The 16,243-nt window shown below is 43.6% G+C and overlaps 1 protein-coding gene across 1 annotated transcript in view; it reads left to right on the top strand.

Annotated features, from left to right (window-relative positions):
• The first annotated feature begins 5,070 nt into the window (after window positions 1–5,070).
• LOC137639395 (U3 small nucleolar RNA-associated protein 25 homolog) overlaps window positions 5,071–16,243 on the top strand; it is a 28,461-nt gene continuing 17,288 nt past the window's right edge. The window contains exons 1-5 of the mRNA XM_068371669.1: window positions 5,071–5,124; window positions 8,577–9,268; window positions 10,183–10,387; window positions 10,578–10,712; window positions 11,358–11,588. Coding sequence (XP_068227770.1) covers window positions 5,071–5,124; window positions 8,577–9,268; window positions 10,183–10,387; window positions 10,578–10,712; window positions 11,358–11,588 — 1,317 coding nt within the window. The remainder of the gene's footprint in view (window positions 5,125–8,576; window positions 9,269–10,182; window positions 10,388–10,577; window positions 10,713–11,357; window positions 11,589–16,243) is intronic.

Here is a 16,243-nt window from a genome sequence, read left to right on the forward strand (position 1 = left end):
TTAGGGGGGTTAGGGAGTTAGTACCGGCCACCCTACTCACACACGCACCTGTGTTCTATCATCACTTTTTCTTTTGGCTTGGTGGAGAGTGGACGTTTGTCTCTCTCTTCCGCCCAACCTTTTTTGACTAATTTGTTCTTTTAGTCTTTGTTTATTTTTCGCAGGCGAGTGTTGGTGTTTCAGAGACAGCATAGTACAGGGTTTTTCTCCAGGGCGGAGAAACCTTTTCTTACGTTCTCTTTCGTTTTGACACTGGACAACCCTTAGGCTAGAGGAATTCCTCACTTCCCTTAGTGCAGCAGCTCGGTCCTCCCCTGCAGGGGAGTCGTTCTCCATGTGGATGCTCTTTCACCCTATGAAGTAAATGTTGCTTGCACCCTGCGAGTTTGATGTAAGGAAGGCCAAAGCAGCTGACCCAGAGCTCGACTTCTATCTCTCTCCTTTACGCTGACGACGATGCACTCCCTCGTTCTGTGATGGTAGGCATCGGAGGGAGTGCAAAGTCGGAAGCTTGTACCCGCACCTCTCGGGGGACACCTTTCCTGTTCGCGCGTTAGGTTTTCTCCCTAGTGGCTTTCTTCAGAGCTGACGATGACGTACTCCCTTGTTCTGCGATGGCAGGTGGCTTAAGAAGGGCAAAGTCTGAAGCATGTTCTTGCGCATCCTGGGGAATACCTTTCCTATGCGTGGGTCAGATTTTCTCCTGAGTGGTTTTCTTCAGCGCTCAAGACGTCGCACTCCATCGATCTGCTAATGCAGCCGGCATAAGGAGTGCAAAGTCAGAAGCGTGTTCTTGTGCCTCTCGGGGGTCACCTTTCTTGTTCGCTGGTTAGGTTTTCTCCTGAGTGGTTTTCTTTAGCGCTGACGATGACACACTCCCTTTTGCGATGGCAACCAGTGGACAGAGTGCAAAGTCTGATGTTTGTTCCTATTCCTGTGGAAGTTGCTTCTCCTGCCACGTCAATGCTTTTATCGCCTACGCCTGCGGCAGTTCCATATCATCGTGCTGACGTCGGCTCTCCCTCGTTCTGAGCTTGCTCAGCGGGCGGAGGAAGGGCAAAGTCCGAAGCTTGTTTCTGCTGTACTCATGGTGGACACCTTTCTCGTACGCAGGTTTGGTCCTCCCTGAGTAGTTTTCGCCATGTGGGATTAAGAGAGGGTTATGGACTTGTCCATGCCTTTCTCTCATCCCTCGAAGTGCGGCTCATCAGAGCATGAAGATAATGTTGCTCACCCCCTGTGAGTTTGACATTTCCAGGATCTGTCCACCTTTACTCCAAGCTGCCCTGTCGTGCCCAGCAGACTCGTCTCTCCCCACTGACTTGTCTTGCCTTGCTGACTTGTCTCCCCTAGTAGACTCGCCTCACCCAGTCCTGCTGCAGCTCGTGATTGCCCGTCAACTTACGATCGTCCTTCATCTTGCAGTTTCCCGTCAGCTCACGACTGAGTTTCCGACATTTAACTGCAGGCATGATTGTGATTGCTCCTAAAATAGCGACCACTATTCAGTGTCACAGCGCTGCCCAGTGACTTTCCTTCCGAGGTAAAGTTCCCCTTTCTTACAACATTGACATTTCCCATTCCAGGGTTGGGGACAGGGAATAGCCGACTTCGTTCTTGAGTGTGTCTCCAGACCTTAAAATCTGGCAGCAACAGGTCCCAGGTTTGAGCCCTTCTGGGTTAGGAGCCTTCGTAGTGTAACCAATGATCCAAATTAGCTGCTACTTGGTCGAGTGAGGAGCTTGAGGTGCTACCTCAAGATAACTGCAGGAGCTTGCTCACAAGACAAATGACACTTAATATGCAAATCACCATCATCAGTTGTTCTTTTCTTCAAGTCTAAAGCTTGAAAATAAAAGCAGCTAATATTGAAAAGAATATATTGAATGTAATTATGTTTGTAAAAGAAAGTAAATTCATATTTAAGCAATGATTTATGACAATGAAATTTTTTTTTTCAATATTAAACTTACCCGATGATCATATAGCTGTCAGCTCTGCTGCCCGACAGAAAAAACCTACGGGCGGAATACGCCAGCGATCGCTATACAGGTGGGGGTGTACATCAACAGCGCCATCTGTCAAGTAGGTACTTAAGTACTCGATGTCAACATAGAACCAATTTTCTCTGTCGTGCCACTGGCAAGACCTACTAAATACGCCGTCCCTAACTGGATTTGTTTTCACAACGATTTGGTGAAGTACACTATTCCAGTTTTGAGCTTTCGCTATGCAGGGGTTTTTTCTTCATTTCAAAACTTGAACTCGTTTTGGATAGATTTAATTATGGTGACGAAGAGAGTATGGACTCTCTTTCACTTTTAAATGGCCGACCCTTCCCTTAGACGGAAGTGTGTTTAGGTTTTTGGTAATTTTGCTTAACACGTTATAGATCTATTTATTTTATATCTCTCCGCCTTTATAGGCCTCTTCGATTAACTTTCCATTTGTTATAAACTTATAAAAAAATAAATTTTTATGTTTGTTTATATGCGACCTTTCCTAATAGTAGGCGGTCCTAACTTGGAACCGAAGTTAATTAACATTGAGCCCGTTATATCGTATTTAACCTTTAAAGAATTTAATACTTTTTTAATTTTAATGTTTTATGAAAGAATTTCTTTGATAGTCTCGTACTGTTTTCAAAGATGAACTAACGTTTAGTTTTTTAGTCTACGCAGTTGTTGACGTTCAGAACGTTCAACATGCGCTCTATCGTTACGATAGAGAGAGAGTGTATCACGGTTTCACTTTGCAGTAAGAGTAAACCGATTCTAGCGTTTCGTTCATTCTTTCTTAGCTTAAATGGTTTAAATTCTAAATTAAAGGAACTTTTTATTTGGAAAACCTTTCAGTTTTTTCCTTTAGCAAATAACATGTTTTAACGATATATAATTGGGCTCTTCTCTCAGGTGCGTAATCAAGAGAGAAGAGAGAGAGAGATAGAGACGGGGGGAGAGAGAGGAGAATAAACGTTTCGTTCAAGCGGGTAACGTTGTTCTCGTTTTTTTTTTTTTTTTTACTCTCCTCCCTAGTCGCTGTAGGGGAAGAAGGTAAAACGTTTCTAGGGTTTTATTCTTGTTCCCAGGCTTTGTGCGGTGAGAGATTGTAAACGTAGTTTATTTGATCTAGTGTTTAGTCTCTTTTCCAGCCACTGAATTCTTTATCTTTATTTATGTTTTTCTGTTGCATTGTAAGACTGTTTTCGCAATTACTACCTTTTAATGAAGGATAGGATTGCGTGTTTCAGGTAGAAATCAGTTAAAGTTTCGATTTCAGTGAAATAAGTGCAAAACAGAAAATCAAAAGTGATAAAGTGATATGCGCAAAGTGTTACAGTGTTGCGTCCGAGGGTTCGTCTGTTCGTGCCAGTCGTTCACCTAGTCCGGGACCTCTTACAAGCTCCCAAGCCCAGGGGAGAAGTAATGTCGAACGACTTATGGGTTCCACAGGCCTTGATCAACGAACAGACGTTTTTCCCTCCGTGGTTTCGGGCGTATCTACTCAAGATCGCCCCACCCACACAAAGACGAGAGAGCCCATTTATTCCTCGTCTGCGGAAGAGGTTTCTCGTAAGAAACCATGGACCACATCTTGCAGCTTTTTAAGTGCAAGTCGGTCCCTTCCGCGCAAGTCCAACGGCCTAGGTGTAGCCACTGGGTCAGTTCGGACTCGCTGCAGTCTTCCGACGACTGCACACCTTCCAAGAGAGGCAAGGTGGTACCGCAACAGGCAGTAACTCCGTCTGTTGCCGCACCAGCTGTTTTAGACCCTCAGTCACAACGGACAGTAGCTCCGTCTGTTGCCGTTTTTGTAGACCCTAAGTGGTCTTTACTGCAGTCTATGCAGACTCAGTTAGCTGCGGTTATGCAGGAGTTTCGTGCGGAGAAGGTTGACACTGCTCCAGTTAGCCTACAACCTGCCACGGTTGTGCGCCCAGCTCACGCTGAGGCTGCCTGCTCCCACACTCCGGCTGCGGAGAGCTCCACCTCCGATGCGCAATCGACCCTGCCAGACGCATGTTGACGTTAGCCGACGTGCGGCACCCTCCGTTAACATGCGTGAGCTACCGCATCAGCAGTGGGAAGGTGGAGTCAAGCTGCCGTGTTTTGACGCGATGCGTTAGTTTTCGCAACCCACGGCAGTCCCCACCACTCACCACCACTCCGCTTTGGTTGTTGCCTGCTCCCACACTCCGACTGCGGAGAAGGTTGACGATGCACCCGTTTGCCTACAACCTGCCACGGTTGTGCGCCCAGCATGGCTGCCTGCTCCCACACTCTTGTTGTGAGAGCTCCTCCACCCATGCGCAGTCGACCCTGCCAGACGCATGCTGACTCCCACAGACACACGGAGCACTCCGTTGCCGTGCGTGAGCTACCACAAGCTGCCGTGTTTTGACACGGTGTGTCAGCCTCCGCAACCCACTGTGGTTACCGCCACTCGCCCGCAGCATACTAGTCAGTCAGGAGTTGAGGCTTCCCCACACAGCTTTGGTTGTTGCCAGCTCACAGACTGTCAAGCAGTTACATGACGTTGCCTTCTGGTCTGCTACTAATGCACCAGTGCTGTATGTCCTCACGCACCTGTTGTGGTTGACAGTTCAGTTTTTGACAGTTCACAGACTGTCAAGCAGAACGTTGCCTTCTGTTCTGCTGCTTATGCACCAGTGAGACCCTCACTGAGATAACCTAGCTTTTCTCGGACATGGTTCCTGTAGATGAGAAAGTGCTGTTCTCCCTCCTACTGATATTCCTTTGAGGACTCTGTCATTTGGAGAGGAGCCTTAAGCTGCTTAGCCTCCTATGGACTTTAATTAAAGCATAACAAGGCTTCCAGGGATAGTAAATGGTTCCGCTTCAGTCGCTAACCCCGTCTGTTGCCACACCTGCTCCCATAGACCCTAATGGGCTTTGTTGCAAGACATGCAGTCCAAGCTTGTGTCCTTGATAGAGGATTTTTTACGGAGAAGAACCTTCTGGCCAACAACCTTCCTACCGGTTGGTTGTGCGCCCTGTTGACGCTGAGGTATCCTACTCGCGTCCGCCAGTTGAGGTGGTTCCTCCACCGATGCGACCCAGTGTGGGTTGCCAGTCGCACTTTGACGTTAAGCAACTCTCGGAGGTGGTTGTGGACGTTCAGTGTGTCACTAGGAAGACGTTCAACAACCAGCAGAGGTGACTTGTTGTGACGCAGTACGGCAACCTCAGCAACCCGGTAGGGGGTTGACTGCACAACCCAGACAGTCTAGACAGTTTCGGGTTGACGCTGTACTTCCTCGCGTCCCCATGGTTGACAGTTCACAGACTGTGCAGCAGTACCATGATATTGTGTCCGGCTCCGTCACGCATCCACCAGTGCGGCCGGATTCAGCGAGTCAGACGTTGCCCACTCCGTTGCCGTTTCCTCATCAGTTTCGGATGAGGAACCCTCTGATGAGGACATTGCTGAACAAGACGATCAACCCCCAGCCATGCTATCCATCCAGAAGATGCTGAAGAAGGAACGCTGCCCTGGCAGGCTGTGAATGAGTCTGGTTAGGACACTGTCATCCGTGGTTCAATTTGTGTCACTTGGAAGACTACACCTCCGTCCTCTTTTGTATCATCTAGCTTTTCACTGGAAAAGGACAAGACGCTAGAAGCGGTCTCGATCCCGGTTTCCGGAAAGATAAAGTCTGGTCTGACTTGGTGAAAGGACTTTATCAACCTTTGAAAGGGTCTTCCCCTGACTGTTCAGACTCCCAACCACGTTCTCTTCTCGGACGCATCGGACGTAGGCTGGGGTGCGACATTAGGCGGTAGGGAATGCTCGGGATTATGGAACTCGAGTCAAAGGACAATGCATTTCAACTGCAAGAAGCTACTGGCAGTACGTCTGACCTGGAAAAGCTTCAGGTCTCTCCTTCAAGGCAAAGTGGTGGAGGTGAACACGGACAACGCCCTGCTTTGACGTACATCTCCAAGCAAGGAGGGACCTACTCTCTGACATGGTACGAGTTCGCAAGAGACCTCCTCACCTGTTCAACAGGTCTAGACTTTTCACTAGTAACGAGGTTCATCCAAGGCAACTTGAATGTCATAGCATATTGTCTCAGTAGGAAGGGACAAATAATTCCAACAGATTGGACCCTCCACAAGGATGTATGCAAGAGACTTTGGGCCACCTGGGGCCAGCCAACCATAGATCTCTTCACAACCTCGATGACCAAGAGGCTCCCAATACTTTGCTCACCTATCCCGGACCCAGCAGTAGTTCATATAGATGCCTTTCTACTAGATTGGTCACATCTAGATCTATATGCATTCCCTCCGTTCTAGATTGTCAACAAGGTACTGCAGAAGTTCGCCTCTCACGAAGGGACAAAGTTGACGCTAGTTGCTTCCCTCTGGCCCGCGAGAGAATAACTCACCGAGGTACTTCGATGGCTAGTAGACGTTCCCAGAACACTTCCCCTAAGGGTGGACCTGCTACGTCTGCCTCGCGTAAGGAAGGTACTCCAAGGCCTCCACGCTCTTCGTCTGACTGCCTTCAGACTATCGAAAGACTCTCGAGAACTAGAGGTTTTTCGAAGGAGGCAACCAGAGCGATTGCTAGAGCAAGGAGAACATCCACCCTTAGAGTCTACCAATCGAAGTGGGTAATCTTCCGAAACTGGTGCAAGTCAGTATCCGTATCCTCGACCAGTACCTCTGTAACTCAAATAGCTGACTTCCTCTTATATCTGAGGAAAGAACGATCTCTTTCAGCTCCCACTATCAAGGGTTACAGAAGCATGTTGGCATCAGTCTTCCGTCACAGAGGCTTAGATCTTTCCAACAATAAAGATCTACAGGACCTCCTTAAGTCTTTTGAGACCACGAAGGAGCGTCGTTTGGTTACACCTGGTTGGAATTTAGACGTGGTTCTAATATTCCTTATGTCAGACAGGTTCGAACCGCTTCAATCAGCCTCCCTGAAAGATCTCACCCTTAAGACTCTTTTCCTGATATGCTTAACCACTGCTAAAAGAGTCAGTGAGATTCATGCCTTCAGCAAGAACATCGGATTCTCATCCGAAACGGCTACATGTTCTACAACTTGGTTTTCTAGCCAAACACGAGCTGCCTTCTCGGCCTTGACCAATATTGTTCAATATTCCAAACTTATCGTATGGTTGGAAATGAACTAGAAAGAGTATTATGTCCTGTAAGAGCTCTTAAGTTCTATTTTAAAAACCTTTACGAGGCCCGTCTGAAGCTTTATGGTGTTCAGTTAAGAATCCATCTTTGCCTATGTCAGAGAATTCTTTATCCTATTTTATCAGACTGTTAATACGAGAAGCTCATTCCCCTCTGAATGAGGAAGACCAAGCTTGGCTGAAGGTAAGGACACACGAAGTTAGAGCTGTCGCAACTTCCGTGGCCTTTAAACAAAATAGATCTCTGCAAAGTATATTCGACGCAACCTATTGGAAAAGCAAATCAGTGTTCGCGTCTTTTATCTTAAGAATGTCCAGTCTCTTTACGAGAACTGCTACACTCTGGGACCATTCGTAGCAACGAGTGCAGTAGTGGTGGGGGCTCCACCACTACAATTCCCTAATTCCAGAACCTTTTTAATCTTTCTCTTGAAATATTTGTGGGTTGTCCGGAAGGCTAAGAAGCCTTTCGCATCCTACTTGATTTGGCGGGTGGTCAAAGTCATTTCTTGAGAAGCGCCTAGATTAGAGGTTTTGATGAGGACCTTTAGTATGGGTTGCAACCCTTCATACTTCAGCTCCTAGGAGTCGCTCAGCATTCTATGAGGATCGCGAGGCTCAGTAAGGAAGACGTACTTAAAAAGGCAGAGTAATTGTTCAAGTCGTCTTCCTTACCAGGTACTTATTTATTTTATGCTTGTTATTTTGAATAACTGCTAAAATGAAATACGGAATACTTAGCTCATAATAATGTCAACATGTAATGCTGGTCTCTACCCACCCCCCTGGGTGTGAATCAGTTATATGATCATCGGGTAAGTTTAATATTGAAAAATGTTATTTTCCTTAGTAAAATAAATTTTTGAATATACTTACCCGATGATCATAAATTAAAGGACCCACCCTTCCTCCCCAATAGAGACCCAGTGGACAGAGGAGAAAATTGGTTCTATGTTGACATCGAGTACTTAAGTACCTACTTGACAGATGGCGCTGTTGATGTACACCCCCACCTGTATAGCGATCGCTGGCGTATTCCGCCCGTAGGTTTTTTCTGTCGGGCAGCAGAGCTGACAGCTATATGATCATCGGGTAAGTATATTCAAAAATTTATTTTACTAAGGAAAATAAAATTTTTTCTAGATCATGACTATATTAAATAAATAATGTAAGCCCTCCTTTATCCATACATATAACTGTGTGAAATTGTGACTTAGAACGAAATATGAATAGGCGTGAGTGTCTAATGTAAAGCTAGGTTGGCCCAGGTTTAGTTACCACAAATTGTGGTTAAACTTCATTATACTGTAATCATTGTTATTATGGTGCATAAACTTACTGTAATTATATGGTCACTTTTGAAATAGATTGTAACTTTGACTTTTTTCTTTTTCAGAAAACATCTAAAAATGGTGTGAAAGAAGTAATTAAAGAAGTTGAGGAGGATATTGATGATGAAGATGATGCTTTGAAGGATGGAAATGATCCATTTAAGAAGCACTTTGAATTGAACATTGACAGTGACACTGCCGAGGAAGTTCAGAAGTCAGAAAATTGGACTTCCAGCTTTGAAGAGTGGGCTACATTGAAAAGAGTAAAGATAGATGTTCCAAAAGTAGAAGTAAAGAAGCCAAAGCTACTGTTACTGGCCAATGAAGATTCTGAGACGGAGTTACCTAATATCGCTGCTGTTCCCAAACCTCCCCGTAGAAAGAATTACAGCCTGGATGATTATCATATCTTAAAGCCTCTGAAAGATAACTGTGTTTTAGTTGGCAATGCATCAGCCAGCTGTCCTTCTGGTCTTACTAACTTGCAGAAAGAATTATTAGCAATCATGTCCAATTATTCAGACCTTTATTACCCACAGGCAAATTATGAGAAGTATGAGGAAATTAGGACTGTATATGCTATTCATGCTTTGAATCATGTCCTAAAAACTAGGAAAAGAGTGCTGAGGCACAACTCTAAATTAAACAAAAGCATGACTAAAAAGAAAAAAAAGGACCCTCATCAGTGCTTTCGTGACCAGGGCTATACAAGACCTAAGGTGTTGATTATTCTTCCTTTCAAACATTCTGCATACAGGTAGGTGATGGCCATCTATTTACTCTGGTCAGTACTGCATAAATGTCACTTCAGACAGCAACTTTGGGTATTTAATATGAGGCATAAAGTAGTTATATAAAAATCAAAAGATGTGGCTAGGAGAATCTAATCCCAAACTATAAAAAAATCTTTAAGAATTGATTGAAATGATTATCTTTATTTTGTTTTCCTCTTATGGTAGCATTCAAGTTTTTGGTCTGGTTAAACTTCTGACAACTAACCAAATTAGCTAAGCATAATTGAAGAGGTCTAGTGATAGATCATGTATAGAGTATATTAATTGTAGATGATTTTATTGAATGATAATGATTCAAATTACAAGTTTTTATTCAGCTAGTACTTTATATGAAATACAAAAAGCCTACAATGCTACTATAATGAATATCACCTTCATAGCAGTTTAATACCAGATAAAAGATGTATACCATATATAATAGTGTGGTAGAAAGATTTCAAGATATTAATGTTCTATGAAAATAAACATACTATATATTGTTTATTGTCTGAATGATGTTTGGGATGTATAGTATAACAGGGAATCTGTCAATTTAGAGAAGTTAAGATGTTTTATTTTTTTTTTTTGTGAATGGATCAGTAAAATTATTACTTTTCTTTAATGTATGATGTCATATTGTGTGACTTTACTTTTCAAGTAGTGTTTAAAAAAAAATTCAACATAATTTTGCTATTTATGATGCTGTTGAATTACCTCACCAGTCCCAGTGCCTGGCCTCTAGACTTGATTTTATAATCCAATTCAATGACTAAAATGAGCTGCTTCATTAATGTTAAAACAATAGTGTACATTGTACTACATTTATACAATGCTTTCTACAAAATTTCATGAAAGTAAAGATTGTAAATTTGACCCCTATTTCACTTATCTATTGCAGATTGATTGAAGTAATAAGTTTGTTACTGCAAGATAAGAACTTTGATATTCTTAAGCAAAGTCGTTTTCGGGAGGATTTTGGTCCTGGCGAAAATCAGGATCCCCCAAAGAATCTTAATAGGGCAGAAGACTTCCATGAAATTTTCAAAGGAAATTCTAAAGAAGATTTTAAGATTGGATTAAAGCTTACTAAACGTACAATAAAGGTAAGCAATACTGATTTTTTATTTATTTATATGGTAATTAGTTTTTACTTTATACCAGCTGTACACAAATATAGTACAGGTGTATATATATTGTATTATTTCTTTTTTATAACTATTAAAATATTTCACATAATGAGTCCTATTTGTGCTAAGGTTGCTGAATATCTTTATATTTATTCTATATTTTCAGTTGTACTCAGATTTCTATCAGTCTGATATCATAATTTCATCTCCACTTGGACTGCGATGTCTGATGGGCAACTTCCATCTCAGTACTGCTGAAACAGATTTTTTAACCTCCATAGAAATGTTGATAATAGATCAGGTAAAGATATGAGTATGTGGTTTTTATTGAAGATCAATATTAATTTTAAGTGTAAGGATTATGTTATTTGATGCCAGCAAATACCTGGCTTTCTTTATGATACACTTCCTGAGGGATCCTATTGAATTCTCTCTTATTTTTGGATGTTTGTTCCAATAAGATATACAGTGCAACATTTGGTATCATAACAGGAGTATTCTTTTTTGGAAAGTTAAAGTGATAGTTGAAGTTTATTAATAAGGCAATTGTAAGGAGGAATAATCTTAAAACCAACCTGCCTGAAACCTCACGTCTTCTTTGGCTTTCAAGTTCATGTTGCCTGCTCGACAGTGCTCTACAGGACTTTATCACTTATGCTTTTCTTTACCTTTGGTGATGTCTTTTTCTGTTTGTGTGATTATTTAAATGGATATCATATTGAGAGAATTTGGGGAATGAGAAAAATGATCCAGTTTGAATGCTTTCCAAGAGCAGTTGTGTTGGCAATGGCCTGTGTGTAACCAATAAAGTTTGAATATTATTATTGGTGTTGTGATAAAACAAACTTATGTTTGACAATAAAAAGTTGTTATAATGAACATTGAAATTTTGTTTCCAATATGAATAAAACATTAAATGGATGATTATGTGAACCTTTTTTTTCAGGCAGATGTTTTGATGATGCAGAACTGGGAGCACTTGCTAGTATTGATGGAGGTTTTGAACAAACCCCCTCATGATATACATAAACTTAACACAGACATAACAAGAATACGAATGTGGACACTAGATGGTCATTCTTCTTTATATAGACAGACACTTTTCTTCTCTGCAACAAATATTGATCATGGCAGAGCCTTAGTTAACAAGTGCAAAAATTTTACTGGAAGGGTGCAGGTATGTTAAGTTGCCTTTTTATCTTTCACATGATAATACTAGAATTTAGATTGACTCTTTATCACATTCACTGTCTGTCTTTAGAGTCACCAAAACCCATTACTTATAATTTGTCCATTATGTTCTTATGCCCTAAACACAAGCTTGTTCCTACATAACATATAAACCCTCGTCCTTTAATTAGGGATATTGTGTCAGAATGAGCTGGAATTGGTCGTTTAAAGTTGGATAACGAGCAGTTATCCAACTGGGTAGGGAAAGGGGCAAGAAGTCCTGACCCCTTCTGTTACAACCATTGTCGTGGATGGATTTACAGACAGCTGTCTAGAATTTAAAGTGTCTAATGTCTGTCTCTTCTTTCAGGAAGTGAATAGAATGAAAGCAAAAAGTTTGTGTTTGCTGGGAGAAGAGATGACGCTGCAATAATTTTGTGGCGAAACTCAGTTGATTTTCACTTTCTCTGTCTCTTGTAGGGGGTATGATTGTTTGCAGTCATCACCATGTCCTGAGTGTAGGTCGTAGCCTCTGGTGCCATGGCAGGCTTATCCCCTGAAGGGAAGGAAACGTTTGAAGCATTTGTTGGGGTTTGACAGGGTAACCCTCAAGACGACTCTGGGAAAGTCTTTTGCTGCTTCTGTCTCCTCTGTGGTTGCTGCTGCTGCTGTCGTGCCTATGTATACCCCCCTGGATCAGTCCCCAGGAAATACGCTGCAGATGTCAGCGGAGTTTTTAGGTTGCGCTGGAGTGTAGGGAATCCCTGGTGTTTGTCCCTCCCCTCCGGGAGCTGGATACTCCTCAGTTCAACTGTGCAGGCTGCTAATGATGAGTTTGACCTTAGGTAGGAAGGCTTGGGCCCTCCATGACCTTTTTGAGGGGGTTGGTAGCCAAGACTACCTCTCCTCTGGTACCCCCATGTGCATTTTGTCTCATGTGTCCTCAGTGATGCCAGTGGTGAAGGGCATAATGGTTCCCCTTGTGTCAGGGTGTCCAGTGGTTCCCTTTAAGGTGGAAGGTAAGTCAGGCAAGAGAGTACCCAGAACTGGTAGAGAAGGTGCAGGGCTTGGGAGCTGTAGATCCCATGGCCTTCAAAGATAAGGATAAAGGGAAAGGTAAGAGAGGTAAAGATAAAACGTGTACTGTTACCGCTATCCCTGGTGTTACCCAAATCCCTGAGCCAGTGCCTGTGTTCACCACTCCTCTCCCTTACCCCTGTGATAGTGTGCCTTAGTGTTGTGGCTCCTGTTGGAGCAACCCACGTGGTTTCTCCCTTTGAAGGAGAGTCTTCTTCAACAGTCGCCCAGACCTTGACTGCTCTGCTTGCAGAGCCAGGAGTGAGACCTAGAAGAGGAAGGAGCATGTGCATTATTCTTCCTCCTCCTTCTCGTTATCTTTTTTTGTTCTCTGTGCATTATTCTTCCTCCTCCTCCTCCTCCGTGTTGTCCTTTTTCCATTATCTGACTGTTTCTCAGATGAAGAATAGGAGGAGTAGGGCTAAGAAGTCCAGGAAGGACAGTCTTAGTTGCAGAGAAAGAGCTCCCTGTGGCACCACCTCCCTCGAGGGTGGTGGATGGCACCCAAGTGGTTCCCGGCACCACGTCACATTGGGACTTGGGGCCTTCGACGTGGCGGCCTGACCCCATGTCACAGCTACCCCAGCAGCCCTGGCTTCATTGGTAGCTGACCAGAACAGAGGTGTACAGCCCTGTAAACTTTCTTTTCCAAAGTTGATGGAGGAGCTTTGGCAACAACCTCCATCTCCCTTTCTTTTAGGACACTGGACAGTTGTTCCTCCCTCTATCCGCATGTGATCTCTCGATTGGATAGAGTGGATGGTACCATTCGAGACCGTTCTCTAACTCATGTGTGATTTGGTTGGTCGAGAGACTTCTGCAGAGCATGAGGCTTGTGGTATCCCCTCTGTCTCAAACCGCAGGGAGAGAAGTACCTGGTATTCCTCTTATTCCTGTCGGGTCTCATACTGGGAAATCTCCTCCTGCTGCTGTTGGCCTTGCCAGGCCTTCATCAGCCTCCGATTACATGCCCGTCCCTGTCCTTGATATGGAACGGTTGCCTTTGTTAGGAGAGCTGAGTCTCTGGAGCATGCTGCCTCACCCTCAGCCTTGGTGAAGGGCATGGGAGATTGGAGGCTGGGTGTCTCGAGGACCCCAGATCGCAGTCCTGGGCCCTCTGAGGCAGACTACCCGGAGTCTGAGAGTTTGTTTGTGGAGGTCCTTGCACTTATTCATGAGTAAAATGGCCTGGAGGAGGCTACCTTGGCACCATTGGTGGGAATGACTTTGGTCATGGATCGGCACTTTGAGGTCCCTCAAGGTTCGAAGCCCTCATTGGAGTTGTCCTTGTTGAAGCTTGTGAACTTAGCCCTGGCCTGATGGATGATCAGATCCACGGATCTAAAGATTTACTCATGCCAGCAGGTCAAGCAAGATCCTGCCACTCCAACTCCAGACACCGAAGGTTCTACACACTGGAGAACACAATGTCTGCACCTATGCAGGTTGACCCGTCAGTATGCTCTCTCACGAGGGAGGCCGCTCTTATTGGAGAGACTCAAGTCTGAAGGCACTTCCTAATCAGCCTCAGATTCTGCGGCCAAGGAATCTTTGGCCTAGGCTGCTCTCCACGCTTTTTCCTGCCTTGATCAGAGGTCAGGGGCACTTACGTACTTTGCAAAGTCAATGAAGTTATCAACTATGCAGCCTTTGGATAAGTACTGTACAAGAGTCTTGTGCCATTGAGTGGAAAGGCAGTCACCTTCCTTACCCACTTGTCAGCAAACCTGTGCACTATCTGGGTCTTGAAGAGGCAACACGCTTTGGTTTCTCACTTCTCAAGGGGTGGTGTTGACGTTGAGAAACTTGTTTGTGCGAGTAGGTACTTTTCTCCTACTAGAGGGTTGTGTTGAGGCGGGGTTAGATTCATTGAGAACTGCTTTGCAGGACTCTGTGATCCACTGAGCGTCTCTTTCAAGGCCTCTGGTCCAAAAATGGGGCAGCAGTCAAACCTTTGGGTTCAACCTAACCTACAGCGATCAAGAAAGGGTCTTGCACATGTTCCAAGACTTAAGTCCACAGCTCCAGTGACCTCTTTCTCGAAAGAGCGTGTGAGTGTACGACCTTTTCAAGCACCCCAGCCTACCTGTTTAGGTGGGGTGGCAGTGGGAAGAGGAGAGGTAGAGGGAAACTCTGATGCCAGTGTTCCCACTCTTTTATTGACCGAGAGTAGAGGGTTGCTTGTCTTACCATTAGGCAACTTGGCAGAGACATGAGGCCGAGTCTTTGTGAGATCAGTCTTTTGGGACGGTTATTTACTACCTTTTATGGACCACCGACCTCCCTCCCCTATCTATAGTTCCGATGGAGTTCCTAATGGAGGATCCAATATCCACAAAAGCCCTGGCCCTGGCACCAGAGGTTGAAGGGATGTTTGAGAAAAAGCGCTGAAGGTTGTTTGAGACGAGTCTCCAGGCTTCTACAGTTAATTTTTCCTTGGGGAGCCTATAGGTCTACCTGCTGTGTCATCATAAAACATTGCCTGGCCCTCCGTGGTCAAGCTTGATGGAGAGGGGCCTTGGGCATTGATCATTTGTATAAATGGTCAGCCTTTAGGTAATTTTCCTATCCCTTGCCTCTGTCATTCATTAGTAACCTTTAAACTTTAAATGGACCTATGTCATTTTTATGATGTTCAAATATCTGTGCAATTTGCCTCACTCAATTAACTTTACAAGCTTATGAGAACCTACCCGAGGAGGAGGCAGTCAGGTTTAGGTTTAGATTCTAGAGAGAGTTTACTGTTCTTCCTTCATTTTAAAAGAAATCCTAACACTAACTGATCCCATCAGGTGTCAAGACTACCTTTTCAAATTTTTATTGGAGAGATATAGTACATAAATATTTAGATTTTTCATGCTTAGATCTTATGACTGTATGATGCAAGTTTACTTTTTGTCTGTTGGAAATTATATGTAGGAATTTGCCATCCTCATTCTAATAATGCACTAACATCCCTTCACCCCAAAAGTCTCTCCTATAGTTTTATGCATATAGAATTTTTGCAAAATATATAAAATTATATCAATGAATAGGAAATTTACTCAGCTATAAGTTATGTTTGAAAAGATTGTAAAGTCATATCTTTGATAGTCTTTGTGTTAAGATGAATAGAAATGTCCCCAAAATATGGCTTTGGGTTTGAGTGGCAAAATTTTTATTGAGTGGTTGGATCTCAAGGGGTTAGAAAGTCTTGTTTGTTGTTTTAAAATCTACATTTTCTTGGGGAAAAAATATTAATTATGATAGATTAAATCACAATGCATGAGGGAGACTTCAAGTCAATAAAAGCTCCAGGGTGACTGATAAAAAATAACCTCTATACTCCTTTGCTCTAAGAACAAACATAGAGTTGTGTGTGCTAACAGAAATACAGACTAGTAAGAGGGACTAAAAGTTTTATAACTGCATGCACTAATTACAATGTCCACCATCTACTTATGTCATGGGATGAGAGCTCCATATTGCCTTAGGGTACTCCTTGGATCAACAAAAGTAGCAGGAGATAGCCCCAATCTATTTTTTATGATGTATAGGGTAATAATCCTCGAAAGTGTACTCATACGTGATTCTATTATAAGTGAA

This window comes from Palaemon carinicauda, chromosome 4, assembly GCF_036898095.1.
Source record: "Palaemon carinicauda isolate YSFRI2023 chromosome 4, ASM3689809v2, whole genome shotgun sequence".
NCBI lineage: Eukaryota > Metazoa > Arthropoda > Malacostraca > Decapoda > Palaemonidae > Palaemon > Palaemon carinicauda.